This window comes from Chiloscyllium punctatum, chromosome 39, assembly GCF_047496795.1.
Source record: "Chiloscyllium punctatum isolate Juve2018m chromosome 39, sChiPun1.3, whole genome shotgun sequence".
Classification (NCBI taxonomy): Eukaryota; Metazoa; Chordata; class Chondrichthyes; order Orectolobiformes; family Hemiscylliidae; genus Chiloscyllium; species Chiloscyllium punctatum.
The window spans coordinates 57,850,737-57,874,678 of NC_092777.1; the positions used below are offsets into that span (position 1 = coordinate 57,850,737).

A 23,942-nucleotide genomic window follows, 5' to 3' on the forward strand; every position below is an offset into this window, starting at 1 on the left:
ATGGAAAAGAATTTGTTAAGTGCATACAAGACAATTTTCTGATTCAGTATGTGGATGTACCGTCTAGAGAAGGTGCAAAACCTGACCTACTCTTAGGAAATAAGCAAGGGCAGGTGACTGAAGTGTCAGTGGGGGAGCACTTTGGGACCAGCGACCATAATTCTATTAGATTTAAAATAGCGATGGAAAAGGAGAGACCAGATCTAAAAGTTGAAGTTCGAAAATGGAGAAAGGCCAATTTGACGGTCTTGGGCAAGAACTTTCAAAAGCTGATTGGAGGCAGATGTTCGCAGGTAAAGGGACGGCTGGAAAATGGGAAGCCTTCAGAAATGAGACAACGAGAATCCAGAGAAAGTATATTCCTGTCAGGGTGAAAGGGAAGGCTGGTAGGTATAGGGAATGCTGGATGACTAAAGGAATTGAGGGTTTGGTTAAGTAAAAGAAGGAAGCATATGTCAAGTATAGACAGGATAGATCGAATGAATCCTTAGAAGAGTATAAAGGCAGTAGGAGTATACATAAGAGGGAAATCAGGAGGGCAAAAAGGAGACATGAGATAGTTTTGGCAAATAGAATTAAAGAGAATCCAAAGGACAAAAGGGTAACTGGGGAGAGAATAGAGCCCCTCAAAGATCAGCAAGGCAGCCTTTGTGTGGAGCCGCAGAAAAAGGGGGAGATACTAAATGAATATTTTGCATCAGTATTTACTGTGGAAAAGGATATGGAAGATATAGACTGTAGGGAAATAGATGGTGACATCTTGCAAAATGTCCATATTACAGAGGAGAAAGTGCTGGATGTCTTGAAACGCATAAATCTGGATAAATCTGCATGACCTGATCAGGTGTACCCTAGACCTCTATGGGAAGCCAGAGAAGTGATTGCTGGGCCTCTTGCTGAGATATTTGTATCATCGACAGTCACAGGTGAGGTGCCAGAAGACTGGAGGTTGGCTAACGTGGTGCCACTGTTTAAGAAGGGTGGTAAGGACAAGCCAGGGAACTATAGTCCAGTGAGCCTGACCTCGGTGGTGGGCAAGTTGTTGGAGGGAATCCTGAGGGACAGGATGTACATGTATTTGGAAAGGCAAGGACTGATTAGGATAGTCAACATGGCTTTGTGCGTGGGAAATCATGTCTCACAAACTTGATTGAGTTTTTTGGAGAAGTAGCAAAGAAGATTGATGAGGGCAGAGTGGTAGATGTGATCTATATGGACTTCAGTAAGGCGTTTGACAAGGTTCCCCATGGGAGACTGGTCAGCAAGGTTAGATCTCACGGAATACAGACAGAACTAGCCATTTGGATACAGAACAGGCTCAAAGGTAGAAGACAGAGGGTGGTGGTGGAGGGTTGTTTTTCAGACTGGAGGCCTGTGACCAGTGGAGTGCCATAAGGATTGGTGCTGGGTCCTCTACCTTTTGTCATTTATATAAATGATTTGGATGTGAGCATAAGAGGCACAGTTAGTAAGTTTGTAGTTGACACCAAAATTGGAGGTGTAGTGGACTGCAAAGAAGGTTACCTCAGATTACAACAGGACCTTGACCAGATGGGCCAATGGGCTGAGAAGTGGCAGATGGAGTTGAACTCAGATAAATGCGAAGTGCTACATTTTGGGAAAGCAAATCTTAGCAGGACTTATACACTTAATGGTAAGGTCCTAGGGAGTGTTGCTGAACAAAGAGACCTTGGAGTGCAGGTTCATAGCTCCTTGAAAGTGGAGTTGCAGGTAGATAGGATAATGAAGAAGGCGTTTGGTATGCTTTCCTTTATTGGTCAGAGTACTGAGTACAGGAGTTGGGAGGTCATGTAGTGGCTGTACAGGACATTGGTCAGGCCACTGGAATATTGCGTGCAGTTCTGGTCTCCATCCTATCAGAAGGATGTTGTGAAACTTGAAAGGGTTCAGAAAAGAATTACAAGGATGTTGCCAGGGTTGGAGAATTAGACCTTTAGGGAGAGGCTGAACAGGCTGGGGCTGTTTTCCCTGGAGTGCCAGAGGCTGAGACATGACCTTATAGAGGTTTATAAAATCATGAGGGGCATGGATAGGATAAATAGGCAAAGTCTTTTCCCTGGTGTCAGGGAGTCCAGAACTAGAGGGCATAGGTTTAGGGTGAGAGGGGAAAGATATAAAAGAGACCTAAGGGGCAACATTTTCACACAGAAGGTGGTACGTGTATGGAATGAGCTGCCAGAGGAAGTGGTGGACGCTGGTACAAATGCAACATTTAAAAGGCATCTGGATGGGTATATGAATAGGAAGGGTTTGGAGGGATATGGGCCGGGTGCTGGCAGGTGGGACTAGATTGGGTTGGGATATCTGGTTGGCATGGACAGGTTGGACTGAAGGGTCTGTTTCCATGCTGTACATCTCTATGACTCTATGATTTAAGTGGATGCTGGTTCCCGTAAATCGTATGAAAAGCTAAGTGACTTCATGTTTTTAACAAAGCATCAGTACAATTCAGGTGAAGGTGCAAACAAATCCAATTTCCCAATGGATTTTGTTCAATTTCTCAACCGTTACTCAAAGCCAAGCGCTGAAGCAATAGGCGAAAAACAAAGAACTGCAGGAAATCTGAAACAGAAACAGAGATTACTGGAGAAACTCAGCTGGTCTGGCAGTATCTTGAAACAGCCAATTCTTCAAGTCCAGTGACCCTTCTTCAGTTTCTCCAGCTCTTTCTGGTTTTGACGCTGAAACCATAGGCTTTCATTCCAACATCCTCGGTCCATCTGGATACCAATTACACAAAGCCAAACCAACCCAACACGGTACACCTTTTAGTTCTTTATTGAAGAAAGGTACATTGCAAAATACTGCAATAATCTTATATATCATGACCTTAAGTTATCATGAGCATGTGACTTACAAGAAGTTCTGGGATTTACATATTAATGAACCAAAACCTGCAACCCATTCTAAAGGATAAAAGAGTTAACAGCAATCTAGGTTTGTTCAATATATTGTTTCAGTTGCATGACACTGTAATCTTTTGCTCTAAATTCTGTGACTAATGATCCTGTCCCACAGCTACCTGATGAAGGAGCAGTGCTCCGAAAGCTAGTGCTTCCAAATAAACCTACTGGCCTATAACCTGGTGTTGTGTGATTTTTAACTTTGTCCAACCCAGTCCAACACTGGCACCTCCACCTCATTGTTCCATTATAACAAAACCTTGCACTTATCGAACAACCTAACACAGTACAACCACGAGGAACATCCCAGGAGTTCAGTGATCAGACCGACATTTGATATGTTTGGGAAAGATTAGGGGTCATGATCCAAAGCTCAGCCAGAGAGTTATCATGAAGGAATCTCTCAGAGGAGGAGAGAGAGAGGCGGAGAGGTTAAAGACACAGTGTGGCAGCCCCTTCTGCTCGCTGTTTTTGCCCATTCAATAGACAATAGGTGCAGGAGTAGGCCATTCTGCCCTTTGAGCCAGCACTACCATTCATTATGATTATGGCTGATCATCCTCAATCAGTATCCTGTTCCTGCCTTATCCCCATAACCCATTCCACTGTCCTTGAGAGCTCTATCCAATTCTTTCTTAAAAGTATCCAGAGACTTGCCCTCCACAGCCTTCTGGGGTAGAACATTCCATACATCCACCACTCTCTGGGTGAAGAAGTTTCTCCTCAACTCTGTTCTAAATGGCCTACCCCTTATTTTAAACTGTGTCCTCTGGTTCGGGACTCAGCGGAAACATGCTTCCTGCCTCCACAGTGTCCAATTCCTATTGACTCTTTTGACACTCTACCTTGGCAACTCCAAACAGCTTCCCAGTTCCAATGAATATGTGCATTTATGTCCATGTCCATGTTTACCTTGCACAGTCCCAAGTACCACCTTAATTTTCCCAAACGACATCTTACCTCATCTAGAGGAAACTTAGCCTCAACCCAATGTTGTCCCAGAAGCATATACAGAGGGGTATCTAACCTCTCCAAGACAAGACTCTGTCTATCCCACTGAGTCCACAAAGTTCACAATAGCACGTAGGTGTTCTGCTTCAAAGTATTTACGGTGCTTACTGGAATTGGAATGCATTGCCACAGAGAGCTGAAGGAGCCAAGTCATTGAGTGTATTTGAGCCTGAGATATTTAGGTTGCTGATTAGGGGTCAAAGGTTATGGAGAGAAGACAGGAGAATGGGGTCGAGAACCAGAGCCAGTGGGCAGAATGGCCGAATTCTGCTCCTTCTGGTCTTGTGGCATACTAACTTCAGCCCCTCTCTGTGATAGCCCCATTTGATACATTTCTGGATTAGTGGTGCTGGAAGAGCACAGCAGTTCAGGCAGCATCCAAGTAGCTTCGAAATCGACGTTTCGGGCAAAAGCCCTTCATCAGGAATAAAGGCAGTGAGCCTGAAGCGTGGATAGATAAGCTAGAGGATGGTGGGGGTGGGGAGAAAGTAGCTTAGAGTCACGACATGGTTGAAGAGCTTCAGGGCAGAGGAAATGACCTGGGAGTTGCAGTGGGAGAGGGACTCCCTGCGATTCTGAGAGGATGAAAACTTCTTCAAGGCAGGCATCCTTGCAAGAGGATTCGCAGTAGGGTTAAAATCAACTCAGTAAAAACAATGACTGCACATGCTGGAAACCAGATTCTGGATTAGTGGTGCTGGAAGAGCACAGCAGTTCAGGCAGCATCCAAGTAGCCATTTTTACCCATTTGGTACATTCACCACTCCTGGCAGGATGACATTTCTCCTCAATTCCTGCTGGATTCCTCAGGAGCTATCTTATTTCACAGCTTCTTTTCCTCACAATAGTAGACATTGTATCCACTCGATCAAAACCATACATCATTTGGAAGATCTCTGTTTGTTTTTTTTTGTTCTAAGTGACACAGCCTGTCAATCCATTCCTGGAATCCACTCCTCTCTGGGGTCAACCTTGCAACTTTTCAGTCTGCAGTGATTAGAATGAACTGGAGAACAAGGTTCGGGATGGTTCAAAGAATTGCAGTGCCAATGTTTGGAGGAAAATGGACGAGGGAATGGAGACCAGCTGAACATTTCTCTCTTTTATCTTCAATAGGCAGGAAGTGAAGAATGGCAGGAAACCAGGAGAGGGAGGGAGAGAGGGAGATCAGGAGATGGAGGGAGAGAGAGAGGAGAGACCAGGTGAGGGAGGGAGAGAGGGAGACTTGGCAAGGGAGCGAGAGAAACCAGGTGAGGGAGGGAGGGCGTGAGAGAAGAGACCAGATGAGGGAGGGAGGGTGAGAGGTAGACCAGGTGAGGGAGGGAGAGCAGGTGAGAGAGGAAGAGAGAACAGGTGAGAGAGGGAAGATATCAAGCAAGGGTAAGAGAGAGAGAGAAACCAGATGAGAGATAGAGAGGAGCAAACCAGGTAAGGGAGTGAAGGAGGGAGACCAAGAGAGGGAGGGAGGGGAGGAGGGGTGGGGAAGAGAGAGAGAGAGAGAGAGAGAGAGACTGGGAGGGAGGGAGGGAGAGAAACTTGGATAGGGAGGGAGGGGAGGGTGGGAGACCAGGAAAGGGGTGCTGGGAGGATCAGAGACTGGGAGAGGAAGACTAGGAGCTGGGAATGAGATGGCGGAAGACTGGAAGATGGATGTGTGGAAAACGTTGTCACGCTGTAGTGGTTGACGAACGGGTTAAGGTCGTCAGCTGTGAGCTTCTAGGCTTCTTCACTGGGTCCCAAAGTGCTTTGACTAAATATAGCTCGAAAGTCAGAATGACAAGGTAGTATGCGGGTGATTAATGAGCTTTTACTATCGAAGACTAATTTACTGTTTATCCTCCCATGCAAACTTGAACAAAAGCTGACAATGTTGTCAAATGTCTTGCGAACATAAAAGGAAATCTTTCTCTTTCCCATGTCAAAGAGCCGCCATTCGAAAGCAGGAATAGTCTTAAAGGGATAAGATTGTGAGTTGGAGGAGGAGGCCTGGGATTCTGACTGACACATGGTCCATGAGTGAAGTAGGCCCAAGGTAGAACATTTTCCTGTAGCTAATCTTTGTAAACTGTGTGGAAGGAATTGGTCCTTTAAGAGTTTTAAACCGATTGGGTGAAATAATAAGCAAAAACAGAGCTTGACCTTCAGTATCAAAGGATGTGTAACTACAGCTATAATACTGGGTGTTTTATTGTGGTATTTTCACAAAAGGCCACTGCCAGTGCCTTGTCATTTCCACCTCTCTATATAAAAAAAAGAAGGAACTGCAGCTGCTGTAAATCAGAAACAAACAGAAGTTGCTGCCAAAGCTCAGCAGGTCTGGCAGCACCTGTGGAGAGAAACCAGAGTTAATGTTTTGGGTTCGGTGACTCTTCAAGTGTTCCCATGTATCTGCTGCCCTTGTCCTTCTTGATGTGAGTGGTCAGGGGTTTGGAAGGTGCAGGTCAGGTGAATTTCTGCAGGGCATATTGTCGGTGGTAAGCACTGCTGGTACTGAACGTCGGGTGTGGAGGGAGTGGATATAGTGCTAATGAAGCAGGTTGCTTTAAACGTGAAAATCCCATAAGGTCATTCTGCCTGTTGATTCTGCATCACCATTCGACTGTGGCTGAATGGTTTCTCAACCCCATTCTCCTGCCTTCTCCCTGTAACCTTTGATCCCCTCACCAATCAAGAACTTCTCAATCTCTGTCTTAAATACACTCAGTGACTAGGCCTCCACAGCCCCCTGTAACAATGAGTTCCACAGATTCCCCACTCCTGGCTGAAGAAATTCCCCCTCATCTCCCTTCACACTGAGACTGTGCCCTCAGGTCCTAGTCTCTCCCGGTGATGGAAACATCTGCTCCATGTCCCATCTATCTAGGCCTCTCAGTATCCTGTACATGTCAATCAGATCCACGCTTATCCTTCTCAACTCCATTGAGTACAGACCCAAAGTCCTCAAACCCCATTGAATCGTGAGGCTGTGAATGCCTGTTAATGTGATCATGATGAATAAAGCAGCCTGATGGCCATTATCTCAGTGTATCACTGAGTGAGGTATCAGTGTTAACTGTATGTGAGCCAGCTGTCAACCTGAAGCCAGCAGAGATGCTGAGAGAGGCCCCTGTTTGATCAGTATAACTCTTGATGCCAAACGGCCAGGTGCCAGGGGACAGTTGTCCGTGTGCTCTCGTTGCCAGGACACTTGTGCCTTCATTCACCATGATATTACTTTGGCCCTGGGCCAGTCTGTCACAACAACTTAAACTGGGTGAGGGGACGAACAACAGTCAGTCCGCTTTGAAAGAAATGGTTTCTTTCTTCCTAGCTTCATGGTATTCTCGTGGAAAATTAATTCTCTCTGAGGGGGCAGCCAGGGTGGGGGTGTGGGAGGGGGGAATGGGGGGTGGTGTGTGTGGGTGTGGGAGGGGGCAGCGGGGGGGCGGTGTGTGTGGGTGTGGGAGGGGGCAGCGGGGGGTGGTGTGTGTGGGGTTGGGAGGGGACTGTGTGGGTGGGAGGGGGCAGCAGGGAGGCAGTGTGTGTGGGGTTGGGAGGGGTCATTGGGGGGGAAGTGTAGGTGAGAATGGGCAGCAGGGGGTGGTGGGGGTGGGGGTGTTGGTGGGAGTGAGGAGTGGGCAGTGGGGGAGTGTATATGGGGTTGAGAGGGGGCCGCAGGGCGTGGGGGGAGGGTGTGCGGTAGGGGATTGTGTGGGTGGGAGGGGGCAGCAGGGAAGCAGTGTGTGTGGGGTTGTGAGGGGGCTGTGTGGGTGGGAGGGGGTAGCAGGGAGTCAGTAAGGGTGGGGCTGGGAGTCAGTGGGCATGATTGAGCCCGAAGTCAGGTGGGGGGGGGTGGTTTGCTGTCTGTCAGACCCCTGTGAGGGGTGCAACCCCAGCATGGCCAGGCAGTTATTGTCTGTATTGATGAACTGTGTTTCTTTGTTTTTCTATTTCTTTAGTAAGATAAACTGTAATGTTTAACTTTTTAACTTTGTTTTCTTTATTTTTTCTGGTTTGTACCAAGAATCTGTCCCTCAGTACCTTTGTACCTAAGGATGACGCCGTAAGGGGCGATTTGTAAACTTTTCACTGAGCTCATGTGAGTCCATGCGACAAGAAACTAAATATAATTCAATTCCATTCAGTTAACAGAGCAACTACTTGAGCACATTATCTTGGAAGTGCTGAGTGTAAGATACATCTGCTCCCTCGAAAAGCTGCAGTCAAACCATTCCTGTCCATCCCCAGACAGTGTTTGTAAGAGATATTCGGAGAGTGGGTGCAGCCAATGTAACGTGAACATTAAACCCTTCAGCAACGTAATTACACAAGGAGGGTTCATCTGTCTAACGGCAGAGTGCACAGTGATCAACTTGGAAAGACAGTGTTCAGAGCTCCTATTAATTCATAGGAAAAAAATAATGGAGCTTTTAACCTCAGGGTGCAGCTTTTGGACCTCACATTGCATTATTTTGTAAATAATTTCAAGATACATTTTTATTGATTTTCTTTGGAGATGTGGGTACAATTACAACATTTTGAAGACATTTTGGATGCATGAATAGGAAAGGTTTGGAGGGATATGGGCTAAGAGCAGGCAGGTGGGACTGGTTCAGTTTGGGATTATATTTGGCATGGACTGGTTGGTCCGAAGGGTCTGTTTCCATGCTGCATGACTCTATGACACATTAATAGATTATAATTTGAAAGTCTGAGACAGAGCTGAGATCATTCATTGCCAGTAAAACTCCAAAATAGACCTGGGTTTGTGCCAAGATTAATTTGTCATCGGTTTTTAGCTTTCTGTCTCCATTATTTATGGTTAAGGATAAATCCAGTCCACTTCTTCCAATGGTGCTGTATTTATGTCTTTATTTTCTCCATAAAGAAATAGGGAGCTCATTCACTGATCCAGTTGGCCAGAATATTGCTAACTGTGACATAGTGTCAGAGCAGCAATAATCAGGATCAGAAGTTCTAACGTAGTTTGCCAATGGGATTTCTCCCTCAAGGCGGTAGACTACAACTCTCTGACATTTTGTCATGTTAAGGAAGGGAAAGGACAGACTATGTTTAGAGTGAGTAAGCGGTTTTGTTGAATGCTGTTAATTTGGATAATCAAAGCAAAATATATATTTGTCAATAGAATCCCTTCAGGTACAGAAACAGGCCATTTGGCCCAATAGGTCTATACTGACCCTCTGAAGACTACCCCTCCCCAACCCATGGGACTGGAGCTTACAGCGTCTGGTTGCTCAGACCTTTGAGTGTAGGAGTTAGGCCGTCATGTTGTACAGGACACTGGTGAGGCCCTATCCTGGAGGGCCGTGTGCAGTTCTGGTCACCCTGTTATAGGAAGGACATTATTAAACTCGCGAGCATGTTCCTGGGAATGGACAGTATGAGATATAAAAATAGACTGGGACATTTTCACTGCAGTGCGGGAAGTTGAGGGATGACCATGTTGAGGTTTATAAAATCATGAGGGGCATGGATAAGGTAAATGATGAGGGTCTTTTCCCTAGGGTGGGGGAGTTCAAAACTAGGGGGCAAATTTTTAGGGTGAGAGGAGAAAGGTTTAGAAAGGATGTGAAGGGGTAACTTTTTTTTTTACGCAGAGAGTGGTTCGTGCGTGGAATGAGCTGCCAGAGGAGGTGTTGGAGGCAGCTACAGTTACAGCATTTAAAATACATTTGGATAAATTAATGAATCAGGAAGGTTTGGAGGGATAGGGGCCAGGAGGAGGCAGGCAGGACTAGTTTAGTCTGGGATTATGGTTGACATAGACACTGTTTCCATGCTGTGTCTCTCTCACTATTTGACTCGAGGTTGCACTCTACCCACTGACCCCACAAGACCTCAAAAGTAAGAGGTCGCTACTAATAGTCCAATAAAGTATTGCAGAAATGTCTTTACCCGGTGAGTTGGTTGAATTTGGAATTCATTACCACAAGAAATGTTTAGAGTGGGTAGCATTTACCAGAAGTGGATAAGGGAGCAAGGAATCGAGGGTTTGATGGTAGGCTAAGATGAGGAGAGGGCTGCATAAACACCCACTGTCAGACTTGAGAACTAACATTCAGGCAGCCATTTTCACACAGAACTGAGGGAGAGGACACAGAAAAGACTGACAAGAGTAGGTCTGGAGATAAGAGACCTCAATTCCACAGATAGAATCGTGAAGTTGGGACTGTTCTTAGAGAACAGAAGGTTTAGAGGAGATTTGACAGAGATATTCAAAATCATTAGGGGTCCACACGGAGTTACTGGGGAGAAGCTGTCCAGATGGACAGAAGGATTATCAGAGGATGCCAATTTATTGCAAGTGGCAAGAGAAGTGAAACATGAGGGAAAGTATTTGGGCCCTGTCAGTGTGGCGGTGGCAGGTTCGATCAAGGGTTTCAAAAGGAAATTGGATCCTTACATGAAGGCAAAAATGCTGCAGTGTTAAAAGGCAGGTGAGTGTCTTTAGCTGAGACACTCTCTCAGAGAGCTAGCATAGAAACAATGGGCCAAAGGTTCCACTTTCCACAATGTAACCATGCAATGATTCTATGAAAGATTGGTGATGTAGGAGCTCTGACTGATTACATGTGGCATCTAACCCGGTGATACAGTCACGAGAATGTATGATGGCTGGGTCAATGTCTGGCTCTTGAACCTGTGGAATTCTCAACCAGGGAAGACCTTGGAGGCTAAGAAACAGATCAATGTTTAGAGGGTCCGGGGGGAAAGCAGGATTATGCCATTGAGATAGAGGATCAGCTGTCAGCATATTGAATGGGGGATTAGGCTTGATGGGCTGATTGGCCTACTCCCCCCTCCTAGTTTCTGTCTCTCTCTCTCTCTCTCTCTCTCTATTTTTGTTTGTCACTGACCAAATCCTGAGAGTGACTCCGCCTGAAACCTTCAGACATTCCTCAGGCGAGTTTGTCTCTTTCTTCACAAGTGGATTCAGTCACCCATTGGTGGCCACTAACAGTCCCCATGAATAGCTACTCACCCTCCCAGCCAGATCGTTATCTATTCCTTTATCTGTCTAAGTTTTCTTCTCTTTCTTGGGACTGTAACTCCACCTTTCATTTACTCCTTACCCCCTGCCTGCCCCCCACCCCATCTTCCACATACAAACCAATCCTTTCCTACCTCCCATCAGTTCTGAGGAAGGGTCACTCGACCTGAAATGTCAACTCTGATTTCTCTCCACAGATGCTGCCAGACCTGCTGAGCTTTTCCAGCAGTTTCTGTTTTCGGTGCGGCTCAGTGCTCTGCTCTCGCCCTCCCTTTCTTGAGTGAGTGTCCCAATCTCTGAGCCAGGAGGGTCTGCGTTCAAGTCCCATCTGCTCCATAAGGGCGTGATACCTTTCCCGAACAGATGGGTCAGAACATATAAATGGGGTCTTTAGGTTCCCCAACACAAGCTATTGCTTCAAGTTTGCCCCCACCCTCCCCCCACACCTCCCCGACTCTGATCACTCTGTGAAACTGCAGACCATTCTCCTCAGGGTAGATAGCAGAGATGGATTCCAGCTGGAGATCTACAGGGTGGTGCCTCACTGTTCTGTCCTCTGATCCTCTCTTCTGTGAAAGGCTGGGGCTATTTCAGTCAGAGTGAGTCACCATCCATCACTGCCTGTCTGACCCACCCCCCCACAATCACAGGCAAAGATTCCTTCCCCTCTTTGCTCTCGGCTCGTGCTGTCTGAGGAGGAGATTTCAAAGTGACAACCAAGTGGACTTATTTGACAAGCTCGCTGCCTTACACTCACAGCCTGCACTTCATCCTGTTGAAAAGCAGCGCAGTAATGTACACAACTTAACACAGCCATCAATTGCCACTTGACCCAGTCAGCTGTATGGAACAGAATGGGAGCTGACCCCAATAGCTCAGCCAGGTAAACAGACTGGAGAGTTAGAGCATCAGGAACTCTGCCCTGGAGAGCCGTGAACTCGGGCCACACTCTCTCAAGAGTTTACCCCTCCTACAGGGTAGCAAGTGGAGGGACACACACTGTTGCATGAAGGAAAAGAGGGTGAATTGAGGTTCTATTGCCCTGGGGTAGAGAGAGATGGTGGGATGAGGTCCAATTGCCCCTGGGGTAGAGTGAGAGGGTGGGATGAGGTCCCATTACCCCTGGGGTAAGGGAAGAGCCAAAACTTCCTTCCATTTCAGTGCCTGTTCCTTCATTTCATTTCTGCAGAAGAACATACTGCAAATGCTGCAAACTAATGAGAGCTTGGGAACCTTTTTAATTGTTTGGGTATCCCCATAACTTACAATGGCGAACCACAGTACAATGCTAGTATTGATTTTTGTGCTAAATGAATGCATTGTTGTGTGATGCGGATTGACAGTTATTTCTCATTAATCAACTGCTATCGATCACTTCATATCAGTTAAAGCTTTACTATTGTTATCTAAAGAATGACCATTGTTGGCATCCACCGCACCAAATAGAGGAGTTAACACTGAGTTTAACAATTTCAGAACATGAACATCTCTTCCATCTCTGACCTATCCCATACCCAGCTCCTGCACTTGGCTTTTAGCACAGCTGATGTCAATCCTGTTGCGACAATACAGGACATTGGTTAGGCCACTATTGGAATACTGCATTCAATTCTAGTCTCTCTGCCACAGGACAGATGTTGTGAAACTTGAAAGGGTTCAGAAAAGATTTACAAAGATGTTGCTCTAGGGAGAGGTCGAATAGGCTGGAGCTGTTTTCCCTGGAGCATCAGAGGCTGGAGGTCTATAAAATCATGAGAGGATAAATAGACAAAGTATTTTCCCTGGGATGGGGGAGTCCCAAAGTAGAGAGCACAGGTTTAGGGTGAGAGAGGAAAGATTTAAAAGGGACATAAGAGGCAACTTTTTCATGCAAAGAGGGTGAATGTAGTCCTGTAGCCCCTGGGATAGAGAGAGAAGGTGAATTGAGATCCCATTACCCCATGGGGTAGAGACAGAGTGTATGTATGGAATGAGCTGCCAGAGGAAGTGTTGGAGGCTGGTACAATTACAACACTTAAACAGGCAGCTGGATGGGTATATGAATAAGAAGGGTTTAGAAGGATATGGGCTAAGTGCTTGGAAATGGGACTAGATGAGGTTAGGATATCTGGTTGACATGGATGAGTTGGACCAAAGTTTCTGAGCTGTGCAACTCAATTCACTGTATAACCCTGTTTCATCTCCTCATAGTCCCTATTATCAACTATCTAGCTTCTCTTCTTCCCTGGCTTACTCTCAACAATCCTCGGCCAGCCCACCCCTTCTCTGTCTCTCCTTCTCTGAATCTCCACCCCCCCCCCCCCACCCCTTCCCCACCCCACCCACAACTGCCACCGCCATCATCACCTTAAACACTGCTGTTTCCCAGCTGCTCTCAGTTCCAAAGAAGGGTCACTGGACTCGAAACGTTACGTTTTCTCTTCACGGCTGCTGCCAGACCTGCTGAGTTTCTCCAGCAATTTCTATTTTTATTCCTTCCAAACTCAGAATGCTAGCCAATGTGATCCAGCTGACAGAGCCAAGATACCGCCTGGAGATATTTTTTTATCCGAGGTCCCAATGTCCCCTCGAATTGTTCGACATTTTAACGGAGTGGGAGAGAGTGAGAACTGCAGGAGATCAGAGCGGGTAAAGTGTGGAGCTGGAGAATCCCAGCAGATTAAGTAGCATCACAGGAAGAGGGGGATGACGTTTCAGGTCAGACCCTTTCATCAGGGCTATTCAAAAGAAGCCCTCCACAAACACCTGATGAAGGAGCAGCTCTCCGAAAGCTAGTGCTTCCAATTAAACCTGTTGGACTATAACCTGGTGTTGTACACCAGGTTATAACTTTGTACACCCCAGTCCAACACTGGCATCTCCAAATCATATTTAAAAGATAACCTTTTAAAGAATACCTTTCTTGGGACGTGGGACAAAGCCAGTATTAGTTGCCACCCACTGAATTATGAACACTGAATTGGTAACACTGCCTGGTGACCAGTTTGCCTATGACGCTATCTGTGTCTGTTTTTAAAGGGTTCACTTTTCCCTAAGGATTTCTCTTACTCTTCAAGTACATATAAAATTCCACTACCAGCCTTCACATTACTCATTTGTTTCACCGAGTCCTTATTTGCAGTTCTGATACTAGTGTATCCTTTATGCTTTTCAATATTTCTCTTCTCTTTATGAATTAGTCATTCACCTGCTAATTAGTTTGATCATCCTTTTCCTCCCAGTCTGTTGAATCATCACTTTCCTTGGTATTTTAGCTTTATGCTGCCTCTTATCTCCAATACTGGCTGTGATAGCTAGACTTTCTAAGTCAAGGCTTTACTCAGGAAGGGGAGGTATTTGCATTGGATACCTCTCAGTTTTCCCTGAAGGTGTGCAGCTGACACTTTGATGCAGTTTAAGGTGTTCAGCTTCTGCAGCGTTCTGTGAAAGTCAACCTCCCTGAGGTTAACTTTATAACCTTGGATCACATGTGATCTTTCTCCTTCTCAAACTCAGCCTTACACTCCATCGTCTCATGGTCTCTGTTCACCAGATGCTCACTTCCTGTCAGTTTACTCATTCGTTCAGATTGGTTACACCGTACCAGGTCCCATATCAATCCTAACACATTTTATGAGAAGGTGGATCCGGAAACATTGGAGAAACCTATTGCGATATGCTGAGCATTAGACGGTCTAGGTGAAAATGAAACTTTCCTGTGATGGTGATTTTGCCTTTGCCACCAATTTCACTGATCCACAGTCAACAGATTAGATTACCTACAGTGTGGAAATAAGCCCTCGGCCCAAACAGTCCACGCCGACCCTCCAGAGAGTAACCCACACAGCCCCATTTCCCTCTGACTAATGCACCTAACACTACGGGCAATTTGGCATGGCCACTTCACCTGGCCTGCACATCTTTGTGACTGTGGAGGAAACAGGAGCACACCCACGCAGACACAGGGAGAATTACAAACTCCACACACACACACACACAGTCGCACAAGGCTGGAATCAAACCTGGGACCCTGGTGCTGTGAGGCAGCAGTGCTAACCACTGAGCCACTGTGCCACACTAAATGTGAGGCTGGAAAAGCATAGCAGGTCAGACAGCATCCAAGGAGCACCTGAATTCCAGCATCCACTGGAATCCAGCATTCCTGATGAAGGGCTTTTGCCCGAAACGTCGATTCTCCTGCTCCTTGGATGCTGCCTGACATGCCATGCTTTTCCAGCACCACTCTAATCTTGACTCTAATCTCCAGCAACTGCAGTGCCCACTTTTGCCTTCCAGCATCTGCAGTCCTCACTGTCCCCAAGTCTCTGATCTACATATCTCGATATTGTGTTCCTGTAACACTGGTGTCAGCTCCCACCTGCTTTGTTTATGGGGATTGGCGTCAGTTAACAAGCTCTGCTCTGCCTTTATAGCTCCTTTCCTATCTTGGTTTCTGATCCCTACCCTTTCCTTTTCCCATTTTAAGGTTATCAATTTTTTAGTCACCTCTAGACAGAAACTTGGCAATAAAACCCCGGCAGGATTGCGAATGCTATCACTTAGAAACAAAGCCGGAAATTGCTGGAAGATCTGAAGAAAGGGTCACTCGGTGAAATGTTAACTCTTGATTTCTCTCCACTGATGCTGCCAGACCCGCTGAGCTTCTCTAGCAACTTCTGTTACAGAAACTGCACATTGGTAATGTTGCACATTCCAGATATTTTCCGACCTGAGATGTTGTGATACCACTCGCAGATGGGACTTGGGCTCGGGTCTTCTGACCCAGAGGAAGAGACGCTACCAGAGCCTGATGCGACACCTCACCGACTTTGGCAATGCTACATACCATCGAGGCTATTAGTCAACCCCTGTTCAGAGATTACATGTTGTGACTTAACTCTGAAGTGGGTTGGACTTGAATCTAGGTCTCCTAGATCAGAGGTCCAGACACTACCACTGTGCCACTAGAGCCCATTCACCACATATGTACACGTATGTCAGTTATATTTGTGAAGAGTGTTGTGTACTGAGGTACTAGAACCATATACAAAGAGAGGCTGGGGTTTCATCTGAGTAATTGTTTGTCTTGGGGGAAACCTCCTGTTTAATCTTTTTTCTTTTTTCCTTCCGAGTCAGTGCCCTAAACTGGAGAGACTCTAATATATATGTTTTTGTTTTTTTTCTTCCTTTTACCTCCACACTACCACCTAACTGCGGTAGTGCTTATATTATCCCCAGCACCCATGTTGTGTGTGTGCAGGTGTGAGACACAGTGAGAGACACAAGGTGCACAAATCTCCATTCAATTCCCACCAGCAGGAAGAAAGGTAACATCCAAGTCGTCAGTGACAAGCAGTGCCCTTCACCTCAAAGGGCAATGCTGTGTGATCAAACAGTGAGGGGGAGGGCAAGGGCAAGGGCAAGGATTAAATCAAAATAGAGTTGAAGGGGGAAATAAAACACTCCACTCCCTGCGGCGCCCACCTCTCCCTGAACAACTCCAGGGTGTTGGTGGACATCGCGTGCTCCTTCTCCAGAGACACCCGGGCTCTGAAACCTCCTGTTTATAAGGGGCTGCCATCTCCTGTTTTGTTGGTCTAACTAATTTATTTAAAATGGGGTAAAGAGAGGCTGCTGTGTTAGTCAGTAAAGAATAGACAAATGTACTGATGCAGCCTGTCACAGTACCTACTGTCAGGACCAGTATTAGTCTCCAGTTTCATATTTCACCAAATAGTTTGGGATCAAGTGAACGTGGCAATGCCACACATTACAAACCTTATGTGTAACCCTACAGACATTGGTGTACAGGTGTAAACTTTGTGTCTTCTTTCAGATTTCTTGGCAACTATTTGCTTCCGTCATCGACCCCGTGGCTCTTACCATATATCTACACTCTAACCTGAGTGTACAGAGTTACAGTCCTGGCCAAGCTGAGGAAGGCCAGCTGACTTTAGTTTACACTGAAAGACTCAAAGGTTACCCACTTCCCCATACCCAACACCATCTAATTTGTGCGGCCAATGTCAGGGCATTTGTTATTCCTGAAGTACAGATGGGGACTGTTCACGACCTGGACACTCATAGTTATTGTCCAGGTAGAATGTAGTTACCTTGGGACTGGCTAATCTTTCTAGCCCCATCAGGACACCTCACGTGCTGCTCCTTCTGCATCAATCCGTGCAGACAGACTCTGAAGTGATTCATAATCCTCAGTTTAGCCTGGCTTTACTGATACTTATCTTTTGTTTGACGTGCCCTGGTGTAAATGCAAGTTCCTTGATTGTGTCAATCCGCAACTGAAGGAGAAAGTAGGTGCTCACCTGCCTCAGAGAGAGGGAGAGGGAGTGGGAGTGGGAGAGGGACAGGAAGAGAGAGAAAGACAGGGAGAAGGACAAGGACAGGGAGAGGGACAGGTAGAGGGACAGGGAAAGGGAGTGAGACAGGGAGAAGGACAGGGATAGGGATAGGGAGAGAGGGAGAGGGATTGGGACAGGGAGAGGGAGAGGTTCAGGGAGAGGGAGAGGTTCAGGGAGAGGGAGGGGGACAGAGAGAGGGAGAGGGACAGGGAGAGAGGGAAAGGGACAGGGAGAGGGAGAGGGTCAGGGAGAGAGAGTGAGAGGGGGAAAGGGAGAGGAACAGGGAGAGGGACAGGAAGAGGAAGGGAGATAGGGATAGGGAGAGGGAGAGGGACAGGGAGAGAGAGAGAGAGAGGGATGGGGAAGGGGAGAGGGTGGGGGGAGAGGAATCTGTGATAAATGCTGGCCTTGTCAGTGACTGGCATGTTGCAAACATTTTTTAAGAAGTGTTTCTGTGTGCTGCGTACTTTTGTTTCACCTGTTTGCTTGATTCTGTGTATAAAAACCCTTAGCCTGCCTGCCACTTTCTGTAGAACTGAGACCAAGCTGTATGGCAGTGTTTACAGAATATGAGTCAGCTCATTGGTGACTGGTTTAGCAGATAGTTTCATAATCCATCCTCTCCACATCAAATTCAGGGTTTCCTTAACCTCACCTCGTTAGCCCAATCTCCCTTTTCCTGTCACATGACGGTGGGACCCAACAGCAAGTGTCACCATTGGCTCAGCAAACTGGTAGCTCTGATGGAAGATACCAACTCGCCCTAAAGGGCAGCTGAAGGGAATTGGAACAAATAAACGAGCAAGAGAGAGAGAAGCGTGCGCATTCCAGAAGCTAAACAATGACAGAGAGCGAGGTTTGGACTTTGGATTCGAGCTGAAACCAAGTGACCCATGTTTCTGTGCATATGACCATGAACTTCCCAACAAGAAGGAGTTGGGCCTGGGAGCTGGCTCCATCCTTTCTGCCTTGTGTGCCGTTGGGTATTTTAATTGTGAGCTGGCTAAATGACTAAATGACTAAACCACCTGCAGTAAAATGTGCTGGCAGCTCAGGTATAACCGACACTCGACTGACCATTGTAGCCATTGGCATCTGGTTGATTACATATTGAGAGCAAGAGTAACACCGTCATTGCCATTTTATTGGCTATTTCTAAAGGCATGGAGGAAGCAATGCAGCTGTTAAGGGGTTTGGTCAGTTCAGTTGGCTGGACAGCTAGGTTTGAGGTACAGAGTGTCGCCAACAGCATGGGTTCAATTCCCGCAACTGACTGGGGTCACCATGAAGGAATCTCCTTCTCAAAACTCCTTCCCCTGGAGGCATAGTGACCCTCCGGTTAAACCGCCACCAATTCCCCCTCTCTCCCTTTGTCTTAATGCTGGCAAATGTATTCAAACTGCAGCTGGATATAACACTTGGGGTGAATGGGATCAAAGATAATTGGGAGAAAGCAGGATTAGGTTATTGAATTGGATGGTCAGCTGGGCCGAATGGCCTCCTCCTGCACCTATCTTCCACATTTCAAAAGAGTCAATGGCAAGGGATAGAAACTGGTCCAGTGGCCGAATGGCCTCCTCCTGCACCTATCTTCTATATTTCAAAAGGGTCTATGGCAAGGGATAGAAACTGGTCCAGTGTTTGGACAAGCAAATGACTGACACACTCTAAGGTCAAAAAGTGTGAAGTTGTTAACTAGGAAGAATAGAGCAGTAGATGCTTGAGAAAGTGAGGGACTAGTAAATGTTGCCGGGGTGAGTTAGCCGAATTCTGATTTGATGCAGTCTTTCATTCCTGAAGAAGGGCTGATGCCCGAAATGTCGATTCTCCTGTTCCTTGGATGCTGCCTGACCTGCTGTGCTTTTCCAGCAACACATTTTCAGCTCTGATCTCCAGCATCTGCAGTCCTCACTTTCTCCTAGGTGAGGAAAGGTAGCCCAGTACTGCTGGTCTCTGGGAAAGCTAACAAGTCAGTTTGGAATTGATGGGCTGAATGACCTTTGTCTAAGCTGAAATGTAATTGCACAGTTAATGCCTGCCCCAATCTCCCCTTCACTGTAATTTATTTATGAAGACTCCCCCTAAATCTGACACTCAAATGCAGGACGCAATCCTGACCAAGAATAACTAAAGTTCTCTACATTTGATCCATTAAATTAGTACCTTGCTAACAGTGTGTCACAGTACAATCTAAATGAATATTTTGCTAATGGCTCATTACAGTACAGTGTAAATGGGCACTTTGCTAACAGTATGTTGCTGTTTAGTATAAATTAATGCTCTGCTAACACTATTTCAGGTCAGTGGAAACTATTACTGGAAACAGAAAGTGCTGGAGATCACAGTGGGTCAGGCAGCATTCATGGGGAGAGAGCAAGCTAACATTTTGAGACCTGCTCTGATGAAGAGCCGAAACATTAGCTTGCTCTCTCTCCACGGATACAGCCTGACCTACTGGGATAGCCAGCATTTTTGATTTTCAGAGCAGATCCCAGCATCAGCAGTAATTTGCTCCTGCAGTGTGGATTAATACTTTGCTAGCAGTGTGTTACAGGACAGTATACATCTGTGTGTGTCCACAGCTGGTTGCTCCTGCCGTTCACTCTAGGTTAGGTGTTTGATGTGATTGACTGATTGATTGGTGGTTCCTGTGTTTCAGGTGGCTATGTTAGCAGCTCCCATACCCTCAGCCAGTCCATGTGGGCACTGAACGTTACAGGACGCCCCCTGATGCACCAATGATTTTGGCAGCACTACAGAGGCATGTTACAAGCACGATTCCTTATTCTTCTTGTACCGTTGTCCATGAATTTTCAGGTAAGGGTGCCATCTTTGTCCAAAACCATCTCTTGCCTGATGAGCACTTGCTGTGGATTCCATCTGTGTTGAGTGAGCTGTGTCTGACAATGGTCCTCCAATGTGTGTTTACCAAGTGTCAGGCTAACACAGTCTCTTTAAATATGTGATTAGTACCTGTCAATGATTATTGCTTTAATGTTCATTCTCTGGATGTGGGTCATTTATTTCAACGATCTTGGAAAGCTAAGGGGAAATAATCAAACTGACCTCGATAATAACTGACCAGAGAGCAAAGGTTGAATCAAATAATGAAGCGAGTTAACACAGCCTTCCCTGAAATTCGGTGATTTGATCAAAGTTTTTGAGCTATTGAAAGGGAACACGTTAGGGTAATTTGAGAGAGGCTATTTTTCCCCTGTTAGGAAATCCAGGATCAGGAAACATCTTCAGGAAATTGCACCTTCATCTACCTGTCGCATTCCCAGCTACCTCCAACATCCGCCCCCCCCCAACTCCCCAGCCCCACACCCCACATCCCATTTTTCAGCCCTCTTGGGCCACCTCCCATATTCCTGATGAAGGGCTTTTGCCAGAAACATCGACTCTCTTGCTCCTCGGATGCAGCCTAACCCACTGTGCTTTTCCAGCACCACACTTTTTGACTTGGGAAATAATGGAAAACTTAGATCCAGACCTTTTGGGAGGGAAGGTGCTACAAATGTTTTATTCATTCATGGGATGTGGGCGTCACTGTCCAGGCCAACATTTATTGCCCATTTCTGATTTCCCGGAGGGCAGTTAAGATTTCACCACATTGCTGTGGGTCTGGAGTCACATCTAGGCCAGAGCTGGTAAGGGTGGCAGATATTAGTGATCCAGGTGGGTCTTTTCGGAAAGCCCGGTCGGCATTTGGAATTCCCCTCCACAAATGGTCATTGATGCTAGATCAATAACTAGTGCTAAGACAGAGTTTGAGAGAGAATTTTGTAAACCACAGTTATTGAGGCATTCGGGACAAAGGCAGGGATATAGAATGAACAATCAAAACCTCACTGAATGGTAGTATAGGCTGGAGGGGCTGAATAGCCTCCTGTACTTCCTAGAAACAGATGTTACAACACGCCTCAGCAAGGAAGTAAATGATTGGACCAAGATTGTCCACATCAATAATGTTAGAAATAGATGTAACAAACGCAGGCAGAGATAGAATCTACAATAACAGGAGATTCTGAAAGGTAAAGCTCAGAATAAAACTGCTGATCAAGGGATTGAAGAGCAGATTGGTCAGATAGCTGTGTTTGTGGGAATTATCTTTAAAGTAAACAATTACAGCTCTTTATACAAGGCCACAGTTTTCAAAGGATTCTGGGTACTGATACATCATGAGGTCTGATCTGTGTCCTGCACCTCTGATGTAATCAACTCAGAGATACAGAGAGAAAACTTTTTCAGGGTTTACTTGAAAAGCCTGGAGGATAGAGAACTCAGAAAGCTATTGTCAGTGTAATGAGAGAGCATCGCCTGATTAAGGTCTGTTCATTACACTTCAACATTACCTATCTCCTGGTTATCCAATCCATGTCATTGCAAACCATGCAAAAGGGAAGAAGGTTGACTGGACAGTCAACCCAACAGCTACTGGTTGATCCCCAGTTAATTCTGGAGAAGGTGATGGTGATGGTGATGGCAGTGATGGCGATCGCGATTATGGCAGTGCTGGTGGTGATGGCAGTGATTGTGGTGGTGACAGTGGTTGTGGTAGTGATGGTGGGGGTGGTGAGGGCACCAGCCCCACCACCACCCCCCCACCACCACCATCACCCCCCCCCACCACCACCATCCCAACACCACCACCTACCACCCCCCCACCACCACCATCACCCCCCCCACCAACACCACCACCACCACCACCTACCACCCCCCCACCACTCTCCCCCACCAACCCCCACACCCCACCACCACCACCACTCCCTCCACCATCACCCCCCCACCATCACACTCCCCACCATCACACACCCCCCCCACCACCACTACCCCCACCATCACCCCCCCACCACCGCCACTCCCTCAACCACACACACCCCCACCACCACACACCCCCCCACCACCCCACCCCCCCCACCACCAGACCCCTTCACTACCCCATCCCACACCCCCTCCACCACCACACCCCCCAGTACTCCCCCACCACCACCACTCCCCCAACACCAACCCTCCCCCAACACCACCCCTCACCACCCCCCCACCGCCCCACCACCACCACTACCAAGCCCCCACCACCAACCCACCACCCCCCCTCCACCACCCCCCCACCACCCCACCCCACCACTCCCCCCCCACCCCCCCACCACAACCACCACTTCACACCCCCTCCACCATCACCACCCCAACCCCCCCACCATCAACCCCCTCCACTACCCCCACACCACCACCACCCTACCCTCCTCCACCACCCCCCACCACACCCCACCTCCCCATCCACCACCCCACCCCACCACCAGCCCCCCTTCACCACCCTATCCCACCCCTCCTCCACCACCACCCCACCCCACTCTACCACCCCACAACCCCCCTTGATAGAAACCCATACAATAATGGGTTGCATAGGGAGGGTTGATGGTCAGAATTTTTCTCCTCAGAGGTAAAATGTCTAATTCTGAGGGGGGGGTGAGGGGGCATGTATTAAAGGTGAGAGGGAAGAGTTCAAAGGAGATGTGAGGGGCAAGTCTTTTACACAGAGATTGGTAGGTGTGTGTGGAACGCAGTGCTGAGTGGTGGTGGAGGCAGATACGATAGGGGCATTTAAGGGTCTTTTAGAAAAACTCATGAATGTGCAAGGAAAGGAGGGATATGGATTAGGGCAAGCAGAGGGATTACTTTAATTTGGTGTCATGTGGGCCAAAGGGCCTGTTCCTGTGTTGTACTGTTCTATGTTCCACCCAGAGAAGTTTCATTTCCTCAATCGGAAAAAAAACTCGGCCCCTCTGACAGGGTCCGCATTCCCTCAGTGCGTTTCCAAAACCAAAACCCCGCGGGACCAATCCACAGTGCTGGAGAAACTCAGCAGGCTCTGACAGCATCTGTGGTGCGAGGAACGGTGTTAACGTTTCCAGTCCGGTGGCTCTACTTCGGAGTGCTGCATGGGCTGAAACAGTGACCAAAAATCTCGGCAACGTCTTGGCCGTTCAGATATCTGCACAGAACCAACGTTTCAGAGTTAACGGGCCTCGTTAACTGGCTTTCGACTCAGAGGCAAATATTACAGGCATCAAGCCTGGCACCTCTGTAAGGAGAGAATCCTGAGTGACCCAGATAAGTGTTCACTGGGACATTTGCCCAGTTTGCAGTGATCTTGTTTAAACGATTTAGACAGCGTACAATATATCATGGTGGAGTTTTGAAATATTTATCCTCCATTGACTGAGTGGGCTTAAGGCCATTTCAGTGTACGCTGTTTCTCCTCATCAGGACGTCAGTAATGCAGAGGAAGTGCAGGCCGACTGTGCCTGGCCCAGATAGTGCAGCGCTCTACACCAAGCAGGGCCAGTGATGGGAGCACAGAAATACTCATTGCTTTCTTCCAAGCACAGCAGGCTCAATGGGAGAGAAAGACTGAGACCAATATGTATGGTAACTCACCGGGATTAATTGATGTGGTCCTGTAACCTGTGGGTAAGAGACCCTAACTAATACAGGCACCGTCTGAATAAAGCTCAGTGTCTCCCCTCTGTCCCTGGATGTTGTAAGCATTGGACCGCAGATGCTGGAATCTGAAACCAAAGGAGCAGAAGGTGCTGGAGAAACGCAGGCACAGCGGCTGGGTCTCCCTTTTCATTTCCATTGCACGCTGCTGTTATTGTTGGAAATGTGGCTTACGGG

The 23,942-nt window shown here is 47.2% G+C and overlaps 1 protein-coding gene across 1 annotated transcript in view; it reads left to right on the top strand.

Moving 5' to 3' along the window:
- Nucleotides 1–23,942, top strand: part of gcgra (glucagon receptor a) — a 94,607-nt gene that overhangs the window by 34,172 nt on the left and 36,493 nt on the right. The window contains exon 2 of the mRNA XM_072558806.1: nt 19,924–20,081. Coding sequence (XP_072414907.1) covers nt 20,028–20,081 — 54 coding nt within the window. The 5' untranslated portion in view covers nt 19,924–20,027. The remainder of the gene's footprint in view (nt 1–19,923; nt 20,082–23,942) is intronic.